General features: G+C 42.6%; 1 protein-coding gene across 2 annotated transcripts in view; it reads right to left on the minus strand.

The window, feature by feature from the left end:
* Positions 1-17307, minus strand: part of BTBD1 (BTB domain containing 1) — a 208945-nt gene that overhangs the window by 120984 nt on the left and 70654 nt on the right. For both annotated transcript variants that reach the window (XM_069222562.1, XM_069222563.1), the window contains exon 6: positions 9784-9871. In XM_069222562.1, coding sequence (XP_069078663.1) covers positions 9784-9871 — 88 coding nt within the window. The remainder of the gene's footprint in view (positions 1-9783; positions 9872-17307) is intronic.

The following is a 17307-nucleotide window of genomic DNA, read 5'->3' on the forward strand; positions in this document are numbered from 1 at the left end:
CGTGGTAAGCAACAAATGGCTAGGCTGCGGGCTTGTTCAAAAATGAAAATGACACTTTAGGGAAAGGCAATGGCTGAATTGGGGTGGCTCATTACTCCTTTGTATGCTTCCTGAGGCTGAACTAAAACGTAAGTGACACTCAAGCAAGGAAATAGCTAGAGAGGGCTGACCCAAAGCCCCCCCTATAGAATATTATACATATGTATTATAGTAGATATATGAGATTTGAGAAAGAGACAGAGACCTACAAAGGATAAAATCACTTTAAGGAAGCTGCTCAAAACCTGGTGTTTTGATGAAAACCATATGCATACTGTTTCAGTGTCCTCAAATCATACAATTCCTGCGTGCGGACAAGGGCTACCTCTGCTATGTTCCCTTGCGTTCAACAATTGCAGCAGCTGGATCCATGCCTCTATTGGGTGCCACTCCGCTCTCCTATGCGCTTATTTTAATAAAGGTCATGGTCTTCGCCTCCTCTTTGCACTTTGCTTTTGTGCAGTCATTTCACAATTTACTAAGCTTGTGTTGTTCCTTTCTTTCTGCCTTTCTTTTCCCATCCCCTGAGCTAGGTTCTTCCACCAGGCCCAGGATAGTGGCAGCACTACAAAAGCTGTGTAAATAAATAAGTAAAACTGCAGTAGTTTGTAGTCTTTTATGCAGTAATGTGTATGCGGTCATATTTATTCTGGTTGGGTTAGGTTAACTTCTTAGCTCCCATTGTCACTATTAGCAGCTTTAAAATGTTTACTTGAGGGTTTCAAAGGTGGCAGTTGGATTGACTGTGAGTCGTGTTTTACCTGAGGAGTCTGCTGAGTGGCCACTGATTCCTCCTGGAATTCGTTAAATCCTCCAGCTCCACTTTGGATTCCTGTCATAATACTACACATGTGTTGCAACAAGCAGTACGAATCCATGTGAGGCCGCCTCTGTTAAGAATCCACATACTCTTAAGGATATATCTTAAGGTGATTGTCCCATCATGCAAGTGTGCCTTCTATAGCAATTGGTTGCCTTGGCCATCTAGCTTAAAGGGAGCCAGCTGTGTCACAGAGACAAAAATAGGTATCGCTGTAACACAGAGCAGCGTGCGGAGAAACTTGGTGGAACACAAAGGCCTTCTCCTAATACAGAGAGGGGCAGCTTTGCTGGAGATCACCATGTTTACATCACCCATGCACAGGGTCACTCAGGAAGCTGAAACGCACACAGATGTTCATCACACATGGACAAGTGTACATGCTGCCATTTTGGTTGAGTGAATCCTGTTAAGGGGAAATAAAGGACTCAGCTCACAATTCACTAGGTACACTGCATGATATCAGTGTGCCATAGCGATGCACTCATCTCTTTTAATGGCTGACGGCGTGTCACAGTAATACACACAGCTCTTGTACATGGGTGATGAGCACACCATTTTAATAATTGTTAAATAATTTGTACTGTGCATGCACGTTTCACTCCACAGCGATGCACAAATTGATTTCTTTGTCCTTTATGTGGTGACATAACGCTTAATACAACAAAGTGTGTCAACACCCATCTAACAACGGTGACACTCAAACACACACACACCTTACTGCAGATTATTTTCTCTTGTAACCTGAACTATGAAGTCTCTAAGTACTCCTATGCTTTTCTTAGAAATCCCAGGTAACCAGTCTATTCAGTGTAGGAGATTGTTTGATGCTTTCCAGGCTTAGGGGCCACTGGTGCATCTCATTTTCAATTAGGAAGGAAACAAATCCTTCTTCTCTTTTTGGGCTTTGAAGGAAGAAAGTTTTGAAACATTTACCACCATTTGTTTGAAATGAAGGCGCAGTTGGATGAGTTTGATAATGGTAAACGAACTGGACCTAGGGTTTGATGTTCAACCAAACCGAGTAGTAATGAGGCACACTTCTTTTTAAAGGAGAACAAAAAAGTGGTGAGGATGTTGGTGCATGTGTTTCTGCCCTGACAAGGTTGGTTGCTGACTGCCAATTTGAAACATTTACGCATTAGTTGGTTAGGGATCAAATGATCTGTAAATGTACTGATAAGACATTCCAACAGAAACTTCTTTCCATGAGTAATCCATCTCTTGAATAAACAATCAGAATTGCGAAGAGCATCGAAACATCTAAAGTACCGGTATAAGAACCTGAGAACAAAATGTCTGATTCTAAAGAGCACTGAAACATCTGAAGTACCGATAGATGATCCTGAGAACAAAAAAAGTCAAAGGAGGATAAGTTTTCAAAAACAATACATGGGGCAAACAAATTGTTTTTAAACAGGAAAATATTTGTTTCAGAAGCAGTAACAATGTACATGTGAGGGACAACAAAATGTATCCTGCTAGAAATGTAACTTGCAGGTCATGCAACTAATTGGGCACTTTGCTAAAGTATGCCACAGTGGCAAACTTGGTGGTAATGGTGTAGATAATGTATGTGACTTTTGTCATAATGAGTGAAAATAGGAGATTCAATTTGATCTCATGGTCATGGTTGTAGCTGTGTCCATTGTTGTGCATGGTGTTTCCTCAGAGTGCATTGACCCATTTGCTGATATTGGTGTAGGGGATAAAATAAAACCTTACACTACTTGTTGATTTTGGGGCCAGAATTACAATGATCTACAAGGAACTATTTAAGGGCACATGGAACGGCAGACATCTAGAACTACCTGACCAATATTGTGTCTCATATCAGGGAGGGAAGATTGAATTGGATGGACATTTTGAAGACATACTAGAGTTCAGGGGAAGGAAGATTTTTGGGAAGGTTTATGTTGCCATGAAAGGGGTTTTATACGCTTGGATGGTTCCACCAAGGGTTATTCCAAATGGTACAGAAACGTGATACCAGGGATTAAGTTTTGATTGGTAACTCTAGCAACATTATGGAAGATCTAGTAAAACAATATCCTTCTGTGTTTTTCAAAGACCTAGGTACCATCAAAGGTTTTACAAACAAGAATAAAGTTAAGGAGGGAAACTGCTTTTCTTTTGATCTTTATATGAGAATGTTTTTGTTGTTTTTAACTCATATTTGCTAAAGGAAAAAGTCTTGTAATGTTCTTAAAATTATATTCTTGGTGTTGAGCGGAAAGGTCATGTAGTAGTTTGTGGTCTGTTATGCATTGATTTGTATACTGACATGTTTATTCTGGTTGGGTTAGGTCAAGTTCTTAGCGCCTGTTGTCTTGCCACTGTTGGCAACTTTGGAATGTTTACGTGAGGATTCCGATGGTGGCAGTTGGAATGAGTGGGAGTTGTGTCTTACCTGCAGTGTCTGCCAGGGAGCCTCTGTTTTGTTCTGGATTTCATTAAATCTTCTTAAACCACTTTGGACTTCTGCCATTACACTACAAAAAACATGTGACTCACCTAGATAGCATTACTCAATCTCTCAGTGCTCGTTACAAAGTAGATGCAATTGTTTTTATTATCGTAGCTCTCAGTTAGGTTGAAATTAAGCTCTTCCGGATATAGACAAAAATTCAGATTGTAACACCTATGATATAACTTAGCCCTGGGTTATCAAAAATACTAATTATGCAAAGGGGGAGTTGAGGCATGTATTAATTCAAGAGGGCATGTTTCCAAATCATCTACCAACACAAAAGTACTCACCGGGTTATTGGACTACTGAAGTGAAAATTGTTCTGATGTAGTCTACCATGATGTGAAGAAGTGATGATGAATACCCTCACCTACCCTGGTGTGGCATGCTTCAGCATTGGGTATCTCCTCACACTGGAGACCGTTGTCCACAGCATAGAATAAAACTCTGAGAATCCGGTGAGCTTTTATATGTTTTTCATGGGTTCATCTTCCAATGATGATGGGATATAGTGGGAAATATTGGAAATGGAGATACAGAAATGAATCCTCCTCACTTATACAGAAAATATAGAAGCTGTTAAAGACACCTCACATTGGACAAAAAACCTTTCTTTGAGTCCCCATGTGGTCCGGTTATAACAGGGGTAGGGGGTGGAAGATTTCAACCTGCACTATTAGTCTGCACTTTTCAGCCCTTATCTGTCCTCTCTTGAAGTGCTGTGGGCTTTTCCTCAAAGGAATACATATATGATTCTCTGTCTGTTTTTGGTTTATCAGGGTTTGTGTAATGAACATGAATCAATACTTGGCCTAATTCTTGACCCTAAGATCCTAGGCAGGCACCCTTGTTGTCACACACATCTTGAATCCTTAGAGTTCTATCAAAGGCCTATGGGCGTAAGCACCAATGGGGCGAACTCTCATGTTGGTCTCTGACACTGCAGTCACTGTCCACAGCATCTAGATGCCTATTATGGCCCAAGAGCTTAGGCCTTTACAGATGTTGATCTCATAAAATACTTCAGAAAACAGAAAAAGGATCTTTTATCTCCATCTCCTTTTTGAGACTCGTCTACTCGGATCCTTCTAACGTTAGGCTCAACCAGACTTCAGATCCCACCGTCTTTCTAACTTGCGTTCTTCCTCACAGCCAATCATCTCATAGAACACGGTCTCAAACTAATACATGCAAGCAAGAATTTATTCACACCTGTGACCCTATCAACTTGAACTGGCATTTCTGGATTCCTTCCACAATCTACACTTATACTGTTAATCCAAATGTTCAAAGATTACTGTACAGGCAAAGAGGACTTGGCAACTAATTTTGTCCCCTCTATCGATTAACCATCAGCCTTTACCAACATTTCATTTGATATTAACCTGCCCCTTATGGTAAGGGCCATAGTCGGGAAGAAAGCCAATTTTAAACTTCTGCATTTAATTTCCAAGGGACCGGTAACTATAGTTACAGGGCCCATCTTTATTATAGGTACTGTGTGTTCATACAAAGGTTTCAGTTGCTGAAAAACATGCATCAAATGTCGGAGAAACACCAAATGCACCATTTTCTTCTATAAAAGCACATGATCCACATTATTTTTAGGACCCCAAAATTATCAGGACCCACATTAATGATAATTCTGGAATGGGAAGATAATGTAGGCACTAATTACGAAGATTTATTGATCAAATCTGTTTATTGGTATTTAACATACATAAACCTAATACAAGCTCTGTATCTACATCCAAATCGGTCGGCTGTCAAGATATAACAGTATCCCTTGCTACACATGTCAGTGGACGGCCCAACAGTGGATATTGGTTGACATAGCTAGCTGTACTTCCTCCACCAAACCGCCCTCCTCTAAGGGTCTATAGCCGTGGCATAGATAACAAGACAGTCTGGTCCAAGGAAGAGCTGGAAAACGAAAAACAAACAGGAACACAAAATGCATAACTGTGCTTCCCCGCGCCACCCACCGCAGTACCACCCCATCCGCCCTCTACCCCCGTCCCGGTCCTCTCAGTAAAGACTTCCACCCCCAACCCCCTTCTCTCTTCACCGACCAGCCTCCCATCATAAAGTATCTCGTATTAACCCCAGAACATTTAAATATGCCAGGCAAGTCAGTTTGTTAAATTCCGTGGATAAAATCTGAATGAACGGTTTCCATAGAGTACAGAGGTCTCCCGCGCGCTGCCTGGACGCCAGTGTTAATTTCTCCATTGCCAGGATGAACCAAAGCATATGTAGCCAGGAGGTATAAGTCGGTAGCCTGTCCGAGCCCCAGAGAGCTAGGATGGCCTGCAGCGCAGCATTAAGGGCCAGGGCCATCGGCCACCCTCTCTGCGAGCGAAGAGGTAAGGTGATAGGGTTGGGTAAACCCAAAATAACATATGACGGCAGTCTAGGAATCTTTGTCTGGAATACTCCATCTATGTCGTCTAGGGTGCTCTTACAGTATCTCTTTAACTTGGGGCAGTCCCAAAGTAGGTGTAAAAGCGTGCCTACGTTGCCACACCCCCTCCAGCAAAGGCCCAACTTAGAGGGATCCCATGCATTCACCCTTGCCGGGGTATAGTACCAGTAGGAAGCCAGCTGATATGCCGTCTGTGTCCCTGACGTGTTGTAAGCAGTGTGATGCACTCTATAATGGATACTTTCCCATTCTTCTTCTGTCAACTCCCTCCCCAGCTCTACCTCCCATCTCCTCTGCCCCTTGGATTTCGTCGGCCGCTCTACCCCCTGCAGCAGTCTATACAGTTCAGATATCACCCGCTTATCATCTTTCTTTACCAGAAGCCATTTCTCAAAGGGTGTAAGCGGCCTGTCTATCAGAGGCCTATTCGCCGGCAGAAGAGCCCAATGCCAAACCTGATAATACATCAGCCTATCTGCCTCCATCAGTCCATACGTCTCCCTCAACTGGTCAAAAGAAATTACTCCATCCACATCAAATATGCTCACTACCCTTTTACAGCCCCCTTCATACCAGCGGCGAAAATGCTCCACCTGTTTACCTGGGACACTCACAGATCGGTGACATAGGAGATGGGAATGTCGTCAGACCGTGCATCCTCGCCACTGCATCCCACACCCGTAACTGGAGAAGAATAAAGCCCCGGCGCTCTGTGCCTCCGCCGAAGCCAGGGCTCCTTCCAAATATGGGACCCAGCGACCGCCTGGTCCATAAAGCACCAGTGCTTTTCGGTGAGCGGGCGACTCCACTCCAGCAGAAAGCGCAGATGAGCGGCTTGAAAGTACCTTAACAGGCAAGGGACCGCCCGTCCTCCCTCCTCCTTAGGACGGTACAAGGCGCGCTGCGGGGTCTGCGCCGGTTTCCCATCCCAAATGCCTTTCAGAATCGCTGACTGGAGTGTCGTTATAGTGTGTGGCTGTGGCGTCAGAGGGAGCGTTTGAAACACAAAGTATGCACGGCAACACTGTCATCTTCACCGCGGAGACCCTTCCAAACCAGGAGAGCTCCTGTTTCTCCCATTTCCCTAGGTCCCTCAAAATCTACCGGGAGAGGGAAGTGTAGTTCAGGCTAGACGTCCTCGCCACCGAAGTAGCCAATTTAATACCCAGGTAGAATACATGCGACGCTGACCATAGAAAGGGATATCGAGACCTTAAGTCTTCCTCATGCTCTGGAAGGGTTGACAGACTTAATACTTGAGATTTCTGCATATTCACTTTAAACCCAGTGACCCCACCAAACGCACTAAGGGCTTCCATGAGGGCCGGCAGCTAGACCATAGGATCCGCCAGAGTGAGGATCACATCATCTGCATATAAACTAATGAGGTGATAATCTCCCCCAAATTTGACACAGGAGATGTGAGGATCGTCGCGAAGGCGCTGAGCGAGAGGCTCCAGGTAAAGCGCAAACAACAGGGGGGAGAGCGGACACCCCTCTTGCGTCCCCCGCCCTATCGGAAACGGCATGGACAACGTCCCATTTACTCGGACCACGGCCTTAGGTGCACGGTAGATGCATTGAATCCAGGACCTGAACACCGGACTCACTCCAAAGCACTCCAGCACCTGGAAAAGATAGGGCCAATGTACCCTATCAAACGCTTTCTCCGCATCAATGGAGAGGATGAGCGCCTCTCTATGAGATCTGTTAGTTTTGTCAATTAAGTGTAAGAGCCTCTTCGTATTGTCCCGCACTGTCGGTGGGGTATGAAGCCCGCCTGATCTGGGTCCACAAGTCCAGGCATAAAGGGATTAAGGCGCTGTGCCAGGATGCCGGTAAATAACTTGGCATCTATGTTTAAAAGCGAGATGGGCCGGTATGAACCACATCCCTCCGGGTTCTTCCCCGGCTTATGAATGACCGTGATGGTGGCCTCCAACATGCTGGGCGTGAGGGTTCTGGCCACCCGAAAGGAGTTAAAGAGCCGCACCAGGAGCGAGGCCAGCTCTGGACAGAAAGTTTTATAGAAAAGCGAGGTAAAGCCATCTGGGCCAGGCGACTTCCCAAGCGTCAGGCGGGAAATCGGCGAGATCACCTCCTCCAAACTTATGGGCTGGTCCAGGGCGGTCGTATCCCGCTCACGGAGCGGGACAATTCGACAGTCCACGAGATAGGAGGAAGGGCCCATGTCGTTCCCCGTGTCTGCTGCATACAACTCCCTATAAAAGTCAGCAAACACCTCAGCCATTTGCCCATCTATTCGTACCCCACCCTGAGAAGGGGATCACACCATCTTTATAGCAGTGGACGATCGCTGCGCCCTCAGATGGTGATTACGAAGATTTAAACCTCCTATGACCATTCCTAAATCAACTGTGATACAAAGAGAACCCCCAAAAAAGCGAATTGAAATCAAGTCATAAAACAACAACTCCTATCCCCATTCGACTGGATAAAACAAGATGCTATGAATGTACTTTCTTTTTTTTCAACAATTTCAACCCTGACAAAATTAGCAAAATTAGGAAAACACTAGCTACTACAACCGCAGTGACCACTACAGGGACAACATTCCCTTTATTCTGCAAAGAGGATGGCAGTTGTCTGAGCTGCCAAGCCTTCTTCATAATGCAAAAGATCTCACCCTGTTAACTCATGTCGTAGAAGTCCCCAAGACTTTGCTCCCACACTGGATAGTTATTTCATATTCTTCCATTCAAAACAAAGTTGTGCCACAATGTCTGAAACCGACACATTTGAATACCACTACTGGATTACAGAATTTTGGCCCCTCTAAAATTGAGATTTTACATTCCCTCTAATTGGTTTGTGGTCTTGAAAGTCTAGTGTAGGAATGTTGTTTGAAGAGTCATCTACTGTTTAACTGCACCTGAAAAGAAAACCCTAATCAGGCAGAAGTGTACTCGAATTCTTAGAGTAAAAGCAAATGCAATGGTCTTCACAACAACCCACATGCCTCTAAATGGGCTTAAATGTTATAAACAATGTAAACATTAATATTACTGGTTAGTAGATCTGTGTTACTACAAAACCTACTGAAATCAGAAGTCCAAGTACTTAAGGCTGGATTCTGAAGTGTCCTTACAGGCATCTCGAAGTCCACAACAGTTTCACTAAAAAGATATGCTTAAAGCCAGAGTGGCTACTTGTGACAAGAATAGTACCAAACCTCTGTTGACTGCATCTTCTTCTCACTTTATATAGACAAATTAGATTTTCTGGACTGCTAACAAATGTTGCCATTGTCTCCTAATTAACAAGCAAACATACACAGTACATACAGCCAGCGCTTTAAGTGGGCCGGGTCCTTCCAGTGATCAGCACTGGCAGTCCTAAAAAGCAGGTGCTTAGACGGGTCCTCATCGGGCTCTCCACTTTTGCCCTCACCCTCAGGGGGAAAAAAATAATAATAATCTTAACTCGCAGCAGTACCACCCTTCATTGACTTTGATGTAACTTTAAAGTGACTTGTTACAGTTCTTTCACAGTCTCATCTTTTCAGAACTCAAGCATTTGCAATATTTTATACAACAAAGCCATTGTTTTTGATTATTTATCTTATGCAACTAACAACAATTGACAAAGCAAATAGTTCTGGCTTGTTTTAGGTGTAATGTTACTTGTTGTATTGTATATCTGGACGCATTCAGAAAGAAGCAGCAAAATACCAGTCAGGCACACTAATACTAAGCACATATTTTAATCTCACGTGTTTTTAACTACATCAGCCACATCACTTAGACAGACCCTCCAGTTTTTTCATCCCACTTAAAGCCCTGCAGACAGCCCTGTCTCTCTCATAACAACTCCAATCTACTGGGTGGTAGCAATTAAACGGAACACCCTAACCAGATGCTTACTTTTCCAATTCGTCAAGAAACCAAACACTTTCCTAAATAATGCATTTATAACCCAATACCCCATAGATATAGTCTCCTTACACATATTAAATACATACAATTGCCCCTTTCAGAAGGTTTACAGTGATTTGTGAAATAGATGTACCTGTATATTGACTTGATAATCTGTGGGCCCATGTATAGATCCATACAGTCCAAAACCAACAATTGATATCCTTCTGTTTACTGTAAACCTTAAAGACATATGTTATGCTGTTAAAAACATAGGAATCAACACATCAGCAATGGAAATTCAAATAGTATTTTATTAAATATATGTAATTATAATTGCCCACTATGTTAGCCCCTGCACTTTAAGTTATTCTTGGATCATTTGTCTTTTGAGAGAAAAAAAAAAAATATTAAAAAACATTGTTATGCTTATGCTCCTGGTTATAGACAGGAAAAGAACAAGTTACTTACCCGTGGTAACGCTTTTTATGGTGGATACAGTATCTAGCTGTGGATTCCTCACCTTTTGAATACTCTCAATGAGTCATCATTCTATCGAAATCTTTTCTTTCTAGCTCTCCACGTCGACAAGCACCACCATAAGGACTCCACGTGAATAGAACGTCTCCGCACGTAACTCCATCTGATGTAATCGGAGCCATAAGAAGTCCTCACCAGCGGGCTGACATCAGTCTCACCGACTTCTTTTCCACTGTGTCTTCGAGGTGAACTGGTGAACACCAACATCACTTTTGCCGAGTCCATTAGTGCATGGATATACCTGTCCAACACATGTAGCATTAACTGATTTAATGCCATGCTCCATGAGGAAAAGATCTTTTAAGCAGATTGTTCCATGCACTTTGATTCTTTATCCGCCGGAGTTGTAGGGAAGAAACCAGGAGCAGCCTTTGTAGAACAAGAAGTCTGAACTACCAGACATTCAGGTGTCTGGTGCTGAGTGAGGAACTATGGGTCACCTGCGGCAGCCCTATATCTCCTGGAAATTACTTTAGAAACAGACGGAGTAGTGACAGGTTTGTACCACAAATCCAAGACCGGCTCAGTCAATGCATCATTAAATGTAAGGAAAGGCTCTGATGTAGCAGATGAGGAGTGAATAACTTCCATCAAAATATTTGACTGCAACTCTGACATGGGCAAATCCAAATGTTCAGCTGCCTTCCTGATCACTCCATGGTAACTAGTTACTTCTGGAGGACGAATACCCCCAAGTGACAACAACTTCCATTCCGGAGAAGTATCCAATCCACTAGCCACCTCGATACCTTCAAAACCTTGAGAAGGTAAAGGAATTTCTCCTTCCTCAAGTGCTTTTTGTTCCTCATAATATTGTTGCTCTTCCAAAAGTCTCAAGGCTTCTCTTCTAGATCTTAAATTTAGATTCTAGCCTTGGCGTCGATAACACATGCACCAAAATAAAAGATGTATTTTCCAGCGCCGGTGAAGCCAGAACTAGTGCTGGGATGTCACTCTGAAGAGGAGTGGAGTGACTCGACACTGGATGAGATCAATCGGACATCGGTATCGGTGCCGCCGTCATCTCCGATGGTTTGGAGCCGTTGGCAGAAAAAGGCAAGAAAGGAGCCTGTTTATATGGCACCTGAAAGCCTCCCGGATTAAAGGCTAAAAGACCCGTGGGGCCTGCAGACGCACCAGCAGGGGCCTTCACCCTATTGAAAATACTAAACACAGCATTTAAAAAGACAGATGGTCAGTCCCAGGAGTCGGAAAAAAACAGATACTCCTGCTGAGACAGGGCCTGACTTGATTCCTGTTCTAAATTCTCCTGGCCTGCTGGAGTAACAGGAGAGAATAGTGCCGGGTTCGTAGGCGACACTGAGATCTCCACCAAAGACGGTGCCAGTGATATCTCAGGCAACTTCGACTGAGGAGGTGATAACGTGGGACTCCCCTCTCAGGTCAACTGGCGTCGAGAAGGTGACAAAGACCTCGGGCTAGGATCCTGGGAATAGTGACGCCCGGAGCTATGATGTCGACAACGCTTCTTATGTGACCCGAGGACTTTTGCGATGACGACTCCTCTCAAAATCTCTATCCTCTATGACCATGCTTCTCTTTTTTTAGCCTTTGCCAGTTTTGCTTCTCTTTCCTTTGGGTTCATTCTCTGGCAAGAAGAGCATCCCCCGACATTGTGATAGGAACTCAGACACCAGAGACAATTTTCGTGCAGGTCAGTAATTGACATATGACCTCCACACATTCTACAAGGCTTAAAGCTCGACTTCTTTGGTGGAGACATTGTAACACGACCAAAACTTCAACGAAGAAGCTCCCTCAAAACAGTGTAACAATAGGAGAGGTAGAAAAAAACGTTATCGTCGAAGGCGCGAAAAAAGGGAACTGGCGTCAGCACGCCAGCTAGGACTTCTTATGGCTCCAATGACATCAGACGGAGTCACTTGCAGAGCCGTTCTACTGTGACGTCCTTGTCAACATGGAGAGCTAAAAAGAAAAGATTTCCCTAGAATGCTGATGTATTGGGAGTATTCAAAAGGACTGGACTGGTGCACAGGTAGATGTGTCCATCAGAAAAAACATTTTTGTTGTGCCTGTCGACAGCTATCAGGATTTCAACATGAGCCTTGGTTGTTTATTTAACATGATTGCCCACCATAATGCAACACCTCCAGTGCAGTCCAGACACCATATTAATGCATAATCAAGTATGGTAAAGGACTAAACGACTAGGGCTTTGAGTGAGTGACAGACTGATATCTGCAACAGATTCCTGCAACAACAAAAAGGGTATGACAATGATTACAATTACTCATCTGGACTTTCCTTTGTAAGAATAATAGTGCTTAATTTGTTTCACAATAATAAAATTAAATTCTAAATGGGTTAAACATGACTTCAGATGTCTGTGAATTCCATCTAGAGACAGCACCGTTTTCCTTCCTTTTGTTTTTAGAGTTTTTAGAGTGCCAGATACAGTTGCACATTCATTTCTGATTCTTTTTGTATACAGTACTATAGGTAAATTGATCAAAATAAAAAGTGAAAAAGATAAGTCGTCTGGTAACTGTGATTAAATCACAATTATGAGGATTATGAGTCTGTGATTGCAGAGGGCTTGTATGGCTATGTAAAGGGAAGGGAATTGATGCCTTCATTATGCAGCTTTATATATCTACCATATTTATTGGTGGTTTATTGGTAGTCAGTCTGGAGGGCTCTCTCCTTCAGCTAGTTCTTGAATACTGTATGTTGAGGAAGACTGTGAATCTTTTCTGATGTAATGGAATTTTTAATTCAAGATTTTGGGTCTGACATACTATGTTCCAGCACTAGTCAGGGCATTTCCAACCACATGCTATTTTCTGTAGTGCAATTATCAGCAGGATATTGAGTAATCTGATTTTTGGACTGATTAGCGATTGTAAGTTTACCTGCGTTGAAAGTAAAAAGTTACATAATGAGTTGGTATATTTTGGGTTATCCTTTTGACAACCTTAGTCCAATATTGTTTTCCCCTTGTTGCATGAGAAGATCATGTTCAACAGTGTTGCCATATTCTTCTTATCTCCAGCATGTGGCATCTTCTCTAAAGTTAGCGTTATGTAATTCTTAAAGACCATAGCACTCTGAGGAGAATAAAGAAGACAGTATAGGTTCACAATGCAAACCTTTTCCATATTTTCTCATAAATGTTTTCATTTATTGGAGGGTACATTTTTCTACTCAAGTTTTAATTAAGGAGGGACAGGCACAGTTGGTTTAGCTGTTTTGATCCATTTGGTTGATTTATATGCATCCACATGTATAAGGTTTTTCTTGTTGAATACTGTTTTGCCATTGCTCTTTGGGTTGCAAGCATTAGTTTCTGATCATTTTTAATATAGATTTTTCATGCAGCTTGCCGGAGATTAAGTTGTTCCTTCCAAAGACGTTCTGCCTAAATCGTTCCATGAAAGTGATTAAATGTCATGGTTCTGATTTTCGTTTATTTTTTCCAGAACAGCTGTGATACCAGTTTCAATTACTGAGCCAGCTTTCTTTTGTTCGTCTTCCCAACATGGTTTAGTGTTTTCTTGGTGCTAACTAAAGTTAAGAAGTGTTGGAGCCTACGCTATCAGCAGTAGTGAATGTAGCAAGAGGAATAGGTACTGTTAGTGAACCGTCTAATTTGACCTATGTTGTTGTACTGTAGTTGGCTGTATCTTTTTGGCAACTGAAGGTTTCCAATATCCTTAATGCATGTTAGGTGAGGCAGGAATTTGGTAAGTTGATTCCACTTTCTCACTTGTTTTGATATTGTCTGAGATGTTCACATTCCTAGAGGACGTTTGATAGTATTTTGTTGAGTCCTCTGAATAATGATTGCAGCAATTTAATTGGGATCCTAGTGTTGGGGTGTGGACTTCTGGATGTTAGCATCAAATTAATAGGTATCCGTTGTTCTCACAATAAGAGGTTCAAAGGAATGATAATGTCACTTACCCAGTGTACATCTGTTCGTGGCATTAGTCGCTGCAGATTCACATGCTGTGCATAGTCCGCCGTCTGGTGTTGGGTCGGAGTGTTACAAGTTGTTTTTCTTCGAAGAAGTCTTTTCGAGTCACGAGACCGAGGGACTCCTCCCACTTCGGTTCCATTGCGCATGGGCGTCGACTCAATCTTAGATTGTTTTCCCCGCAGAGGGTGAGGTAGGAGTTGTGTATGCTAATAATAGTGCCCATGCAATGGAATAAATACGTATGTACAAAATGAAGGTTTAATGTAATATATTTACAAATGTACAAATGTTCAAGAACTACTTCTAAATGGCTACAGGCTCCCGGGGAGGAGGGTGGGCGCATGTGAATCTGCAGCGACTAATGCCACGAACAGATGTACACTGGGTAAGTGACATTTTCAGTTCGGTGGCATGTGTAGCTGCAGATACACATGCTGTGCATAGACTAGTAAGCAGTTATCTCCCCAAAAGCGGTGGTTCAGCCTGTAGGAGTGGAAGTAGTTTGAAATAAAGTTCTTAGTACGGCTTGACCTACTGTGGCCTGTTGTGCAGATAACACATCTACACAGTAGTGTTTAGTAAATGTATGAGGCGTAGACCATGTTGCTGCCTTACATATTTCGGTCATTGGAATATTTCCTAGAAAGGCCATAGTAGCACCTTTCTTTCTGGTTGAGTGTGCCTTTGGTGTAATAGGCAGTTCTCTCTTTGCTTTAAGATAGCAGGTTTGGATGCACTTTACTATCCACCTGGCGATACCTTGTTTTGAAATTGGATTTCCTGTATGAGGTTTTTGGAAGGCAATAAATAGTTGTTTTGTCTTCATAATTTCTTTTGTCCTGTCAATGTAGTACATTAGCGCTCTCTTGATGTCTAATGTATGTAGTGCTCTTTCAGCTATTGAATCTGGCTGTGGGAAGAACACTGGTAATTCCACTGTTTGGTTTAAGTGGAACGGTGAGATAACCTTTGGTAAGAATTTTGGATTTGTTCTTAGAACGACCTTATTTTTGTGTATTTGAATAAATGGTTCTTGTATGGTAAACGCCTGTATTTCACTTACTCTTCTTAGAGATGTGCTGGCAATGAGAAATGCAACTTTCCACGTTAAGTATTGCATTTCACAAGAATGCATGGGTTCGAAAGGTGGACCCATGAGCCTTGTCAAGACAATGTTGAGGTTCCATGAAGGAACAGGTGGTGTCCTTGGTGGTATAATTCTCTTTAGGCCCTCCATAAACGCTTTAATGACAGGTATTCTAAATAGGGAAGTTGAATGAGTAATCTGCAGGTAAGCAGATATTGCTGCGAGATGTATTTTTATGGAAGAGAAAGCTAGATATGATTTTTGTAAATGTAGTAAATATCCTACTACATCTTTTGGAGATGCATGCAATGGTTGGACTTGATTATTATGGCAGTAACAAACACATTTTTTCCATTTACTTGCATAGCAGTGTCTAGTGGATGGTCTTCTAGCTTGTTTTATGACCTCCATACACTCTTGTGTGAGGTTCAAGTGTCCAAATTCTAGGATTTCAGGAGCCAAATTGCTAGATTCAGCGATGCTGGGTTTGGATGCCTGATCTGTCGTTTGTGTTGTGTTAACAGATCTGGCCTGTTGGGTAGTTTGACATGAGGTACTACTGACAGGTCTAGTAGTGTGGTATACCAAGGTTGTCTTGCCCATGTTGGTGTTATTAGTATGAGTTTGAGTTTGTTTTGACTCAATCTGTTTACTAGATATGGAAGGAGAGGGAGAGGGGGAAAAGCGTACGCAAATATTCCTGACCAATTCATCCATAGAGCATTGCCTTGAGATTGCCGGTGTGGGTACCTGGATGCGAAGTTTTGGCATTTTGCGTTTTCTTTTGTTGCAAATAGATCTATTTGAGGTGTTCCCCAAATTTGGAAGTAAGTGTTCAGGATTTGGGGGTGAATTTCCCATTCGTGGACCTGTTGGTGATCCCGAGAGAGATTGTCTGCTAGCTGGTTCTGGATCCCTGGAATAAACTGTGCTATTAGGCGAATGTGGTTGTGAATTGCCCAATGCCATATTTTTTGTGTTAGGAGACACAACTGTGTCGAGTGTGTTCCCCCCTGTTTGTTTAAATAATACATTGTCGTCATGTTGTCTGTTTTGACAAGAATGTATTTGTGGGTTATCATTGGTTGGAATGCTTTCAACGCTAGAAATATTGCTAACAATTCTAGGTGATTTATATGAAACTTTCTTTGATGTATGTCCCATTGTCCTTGGATGCTGTGTTGATGGAGGTGTGCTCCCCACCCTGTCATGGAAGCATCTGTTGTTATCACGTATCGTGGCACTGGGTCTTGGAAAGGCCGCCCTTTGTTTAAATTTGTACTGTTCCACCATAGAAGCGAGATGTATGTTTGGCGGTCTATCAACACCAGATCTAGAAGTTGACCCTGTGCATGTGACCATTGTGATGCTAGGCACTGTTGTTAGGGCCGCATGTGCAATCTTGCGTTTGGGACAATGGCTATGCATGAGGACATCAGGCCTAGGAGTTTTAATACCATCTTTGCGTGTATCTTTTGTGTTAGATACATAGCTTGTATCACCTTGTGAAAATTTTGAACCCTTTGTGGACTTGGAGTGGCTATCCCTTTTGTTGTGTTGATTGTCGCTCCTAAGTATTGCTGTGTTTGACACGGCAAAAGGTGTGACTTTGCATAGTTGATGGAGAAACCCAGTTTGTAAAGGGTTTGTATAACATAATCTGTGTGGTGTGAACACTTTGTTAGCGAGTTGGTTTTGATTAACCAATCGTCTAGGTACGGGAACACGTATATTTGCTGCCTCCTGATATGTGCAGCTACCACTGCTAGACATTTTGTAAAGACTCTTGGTGCTGTTGTTATTCCGAATGGCAACACTTTGAATTGGTAATGTATTCCTTTGAATACGAACCTTAGGTATTTCCTGTGCGAGGGATGTATCGGTATATGGAAATACGCGTCTTTTAGATCTAACGTTGTCATGTAGTCTTGCTGTTTCAGTAGTGGTATTACGTCTTGTAACGTGACCATGTGAAAGTGGTCTGATTTGATGTAGGTGTTTAGTGTTCTGAGATCTAATATTGGTCTCAGACTTTTGTCCTTTTTCGGTATTAGAAAGTACAGTGAGTAAACTCCTGTGTTCTTTTGTGT

Source organism: Pleurodeles waltl, chromosome 3_1 (genome assembly GCF_031143425.1).
Source record: "Pleurodeles waltl isolate 20211129_DDA chromosome 3_1, aPleWal1.hap1.20221129, whole genome shotgun sequence".
NCBI classification, from domain to species: domain Eukaryota; kingdom Metazoa; phylum Chordata; class Amphibia; order Caudata; family Salamandridae; genus Pleurodeles; species Pleurodeles waltl.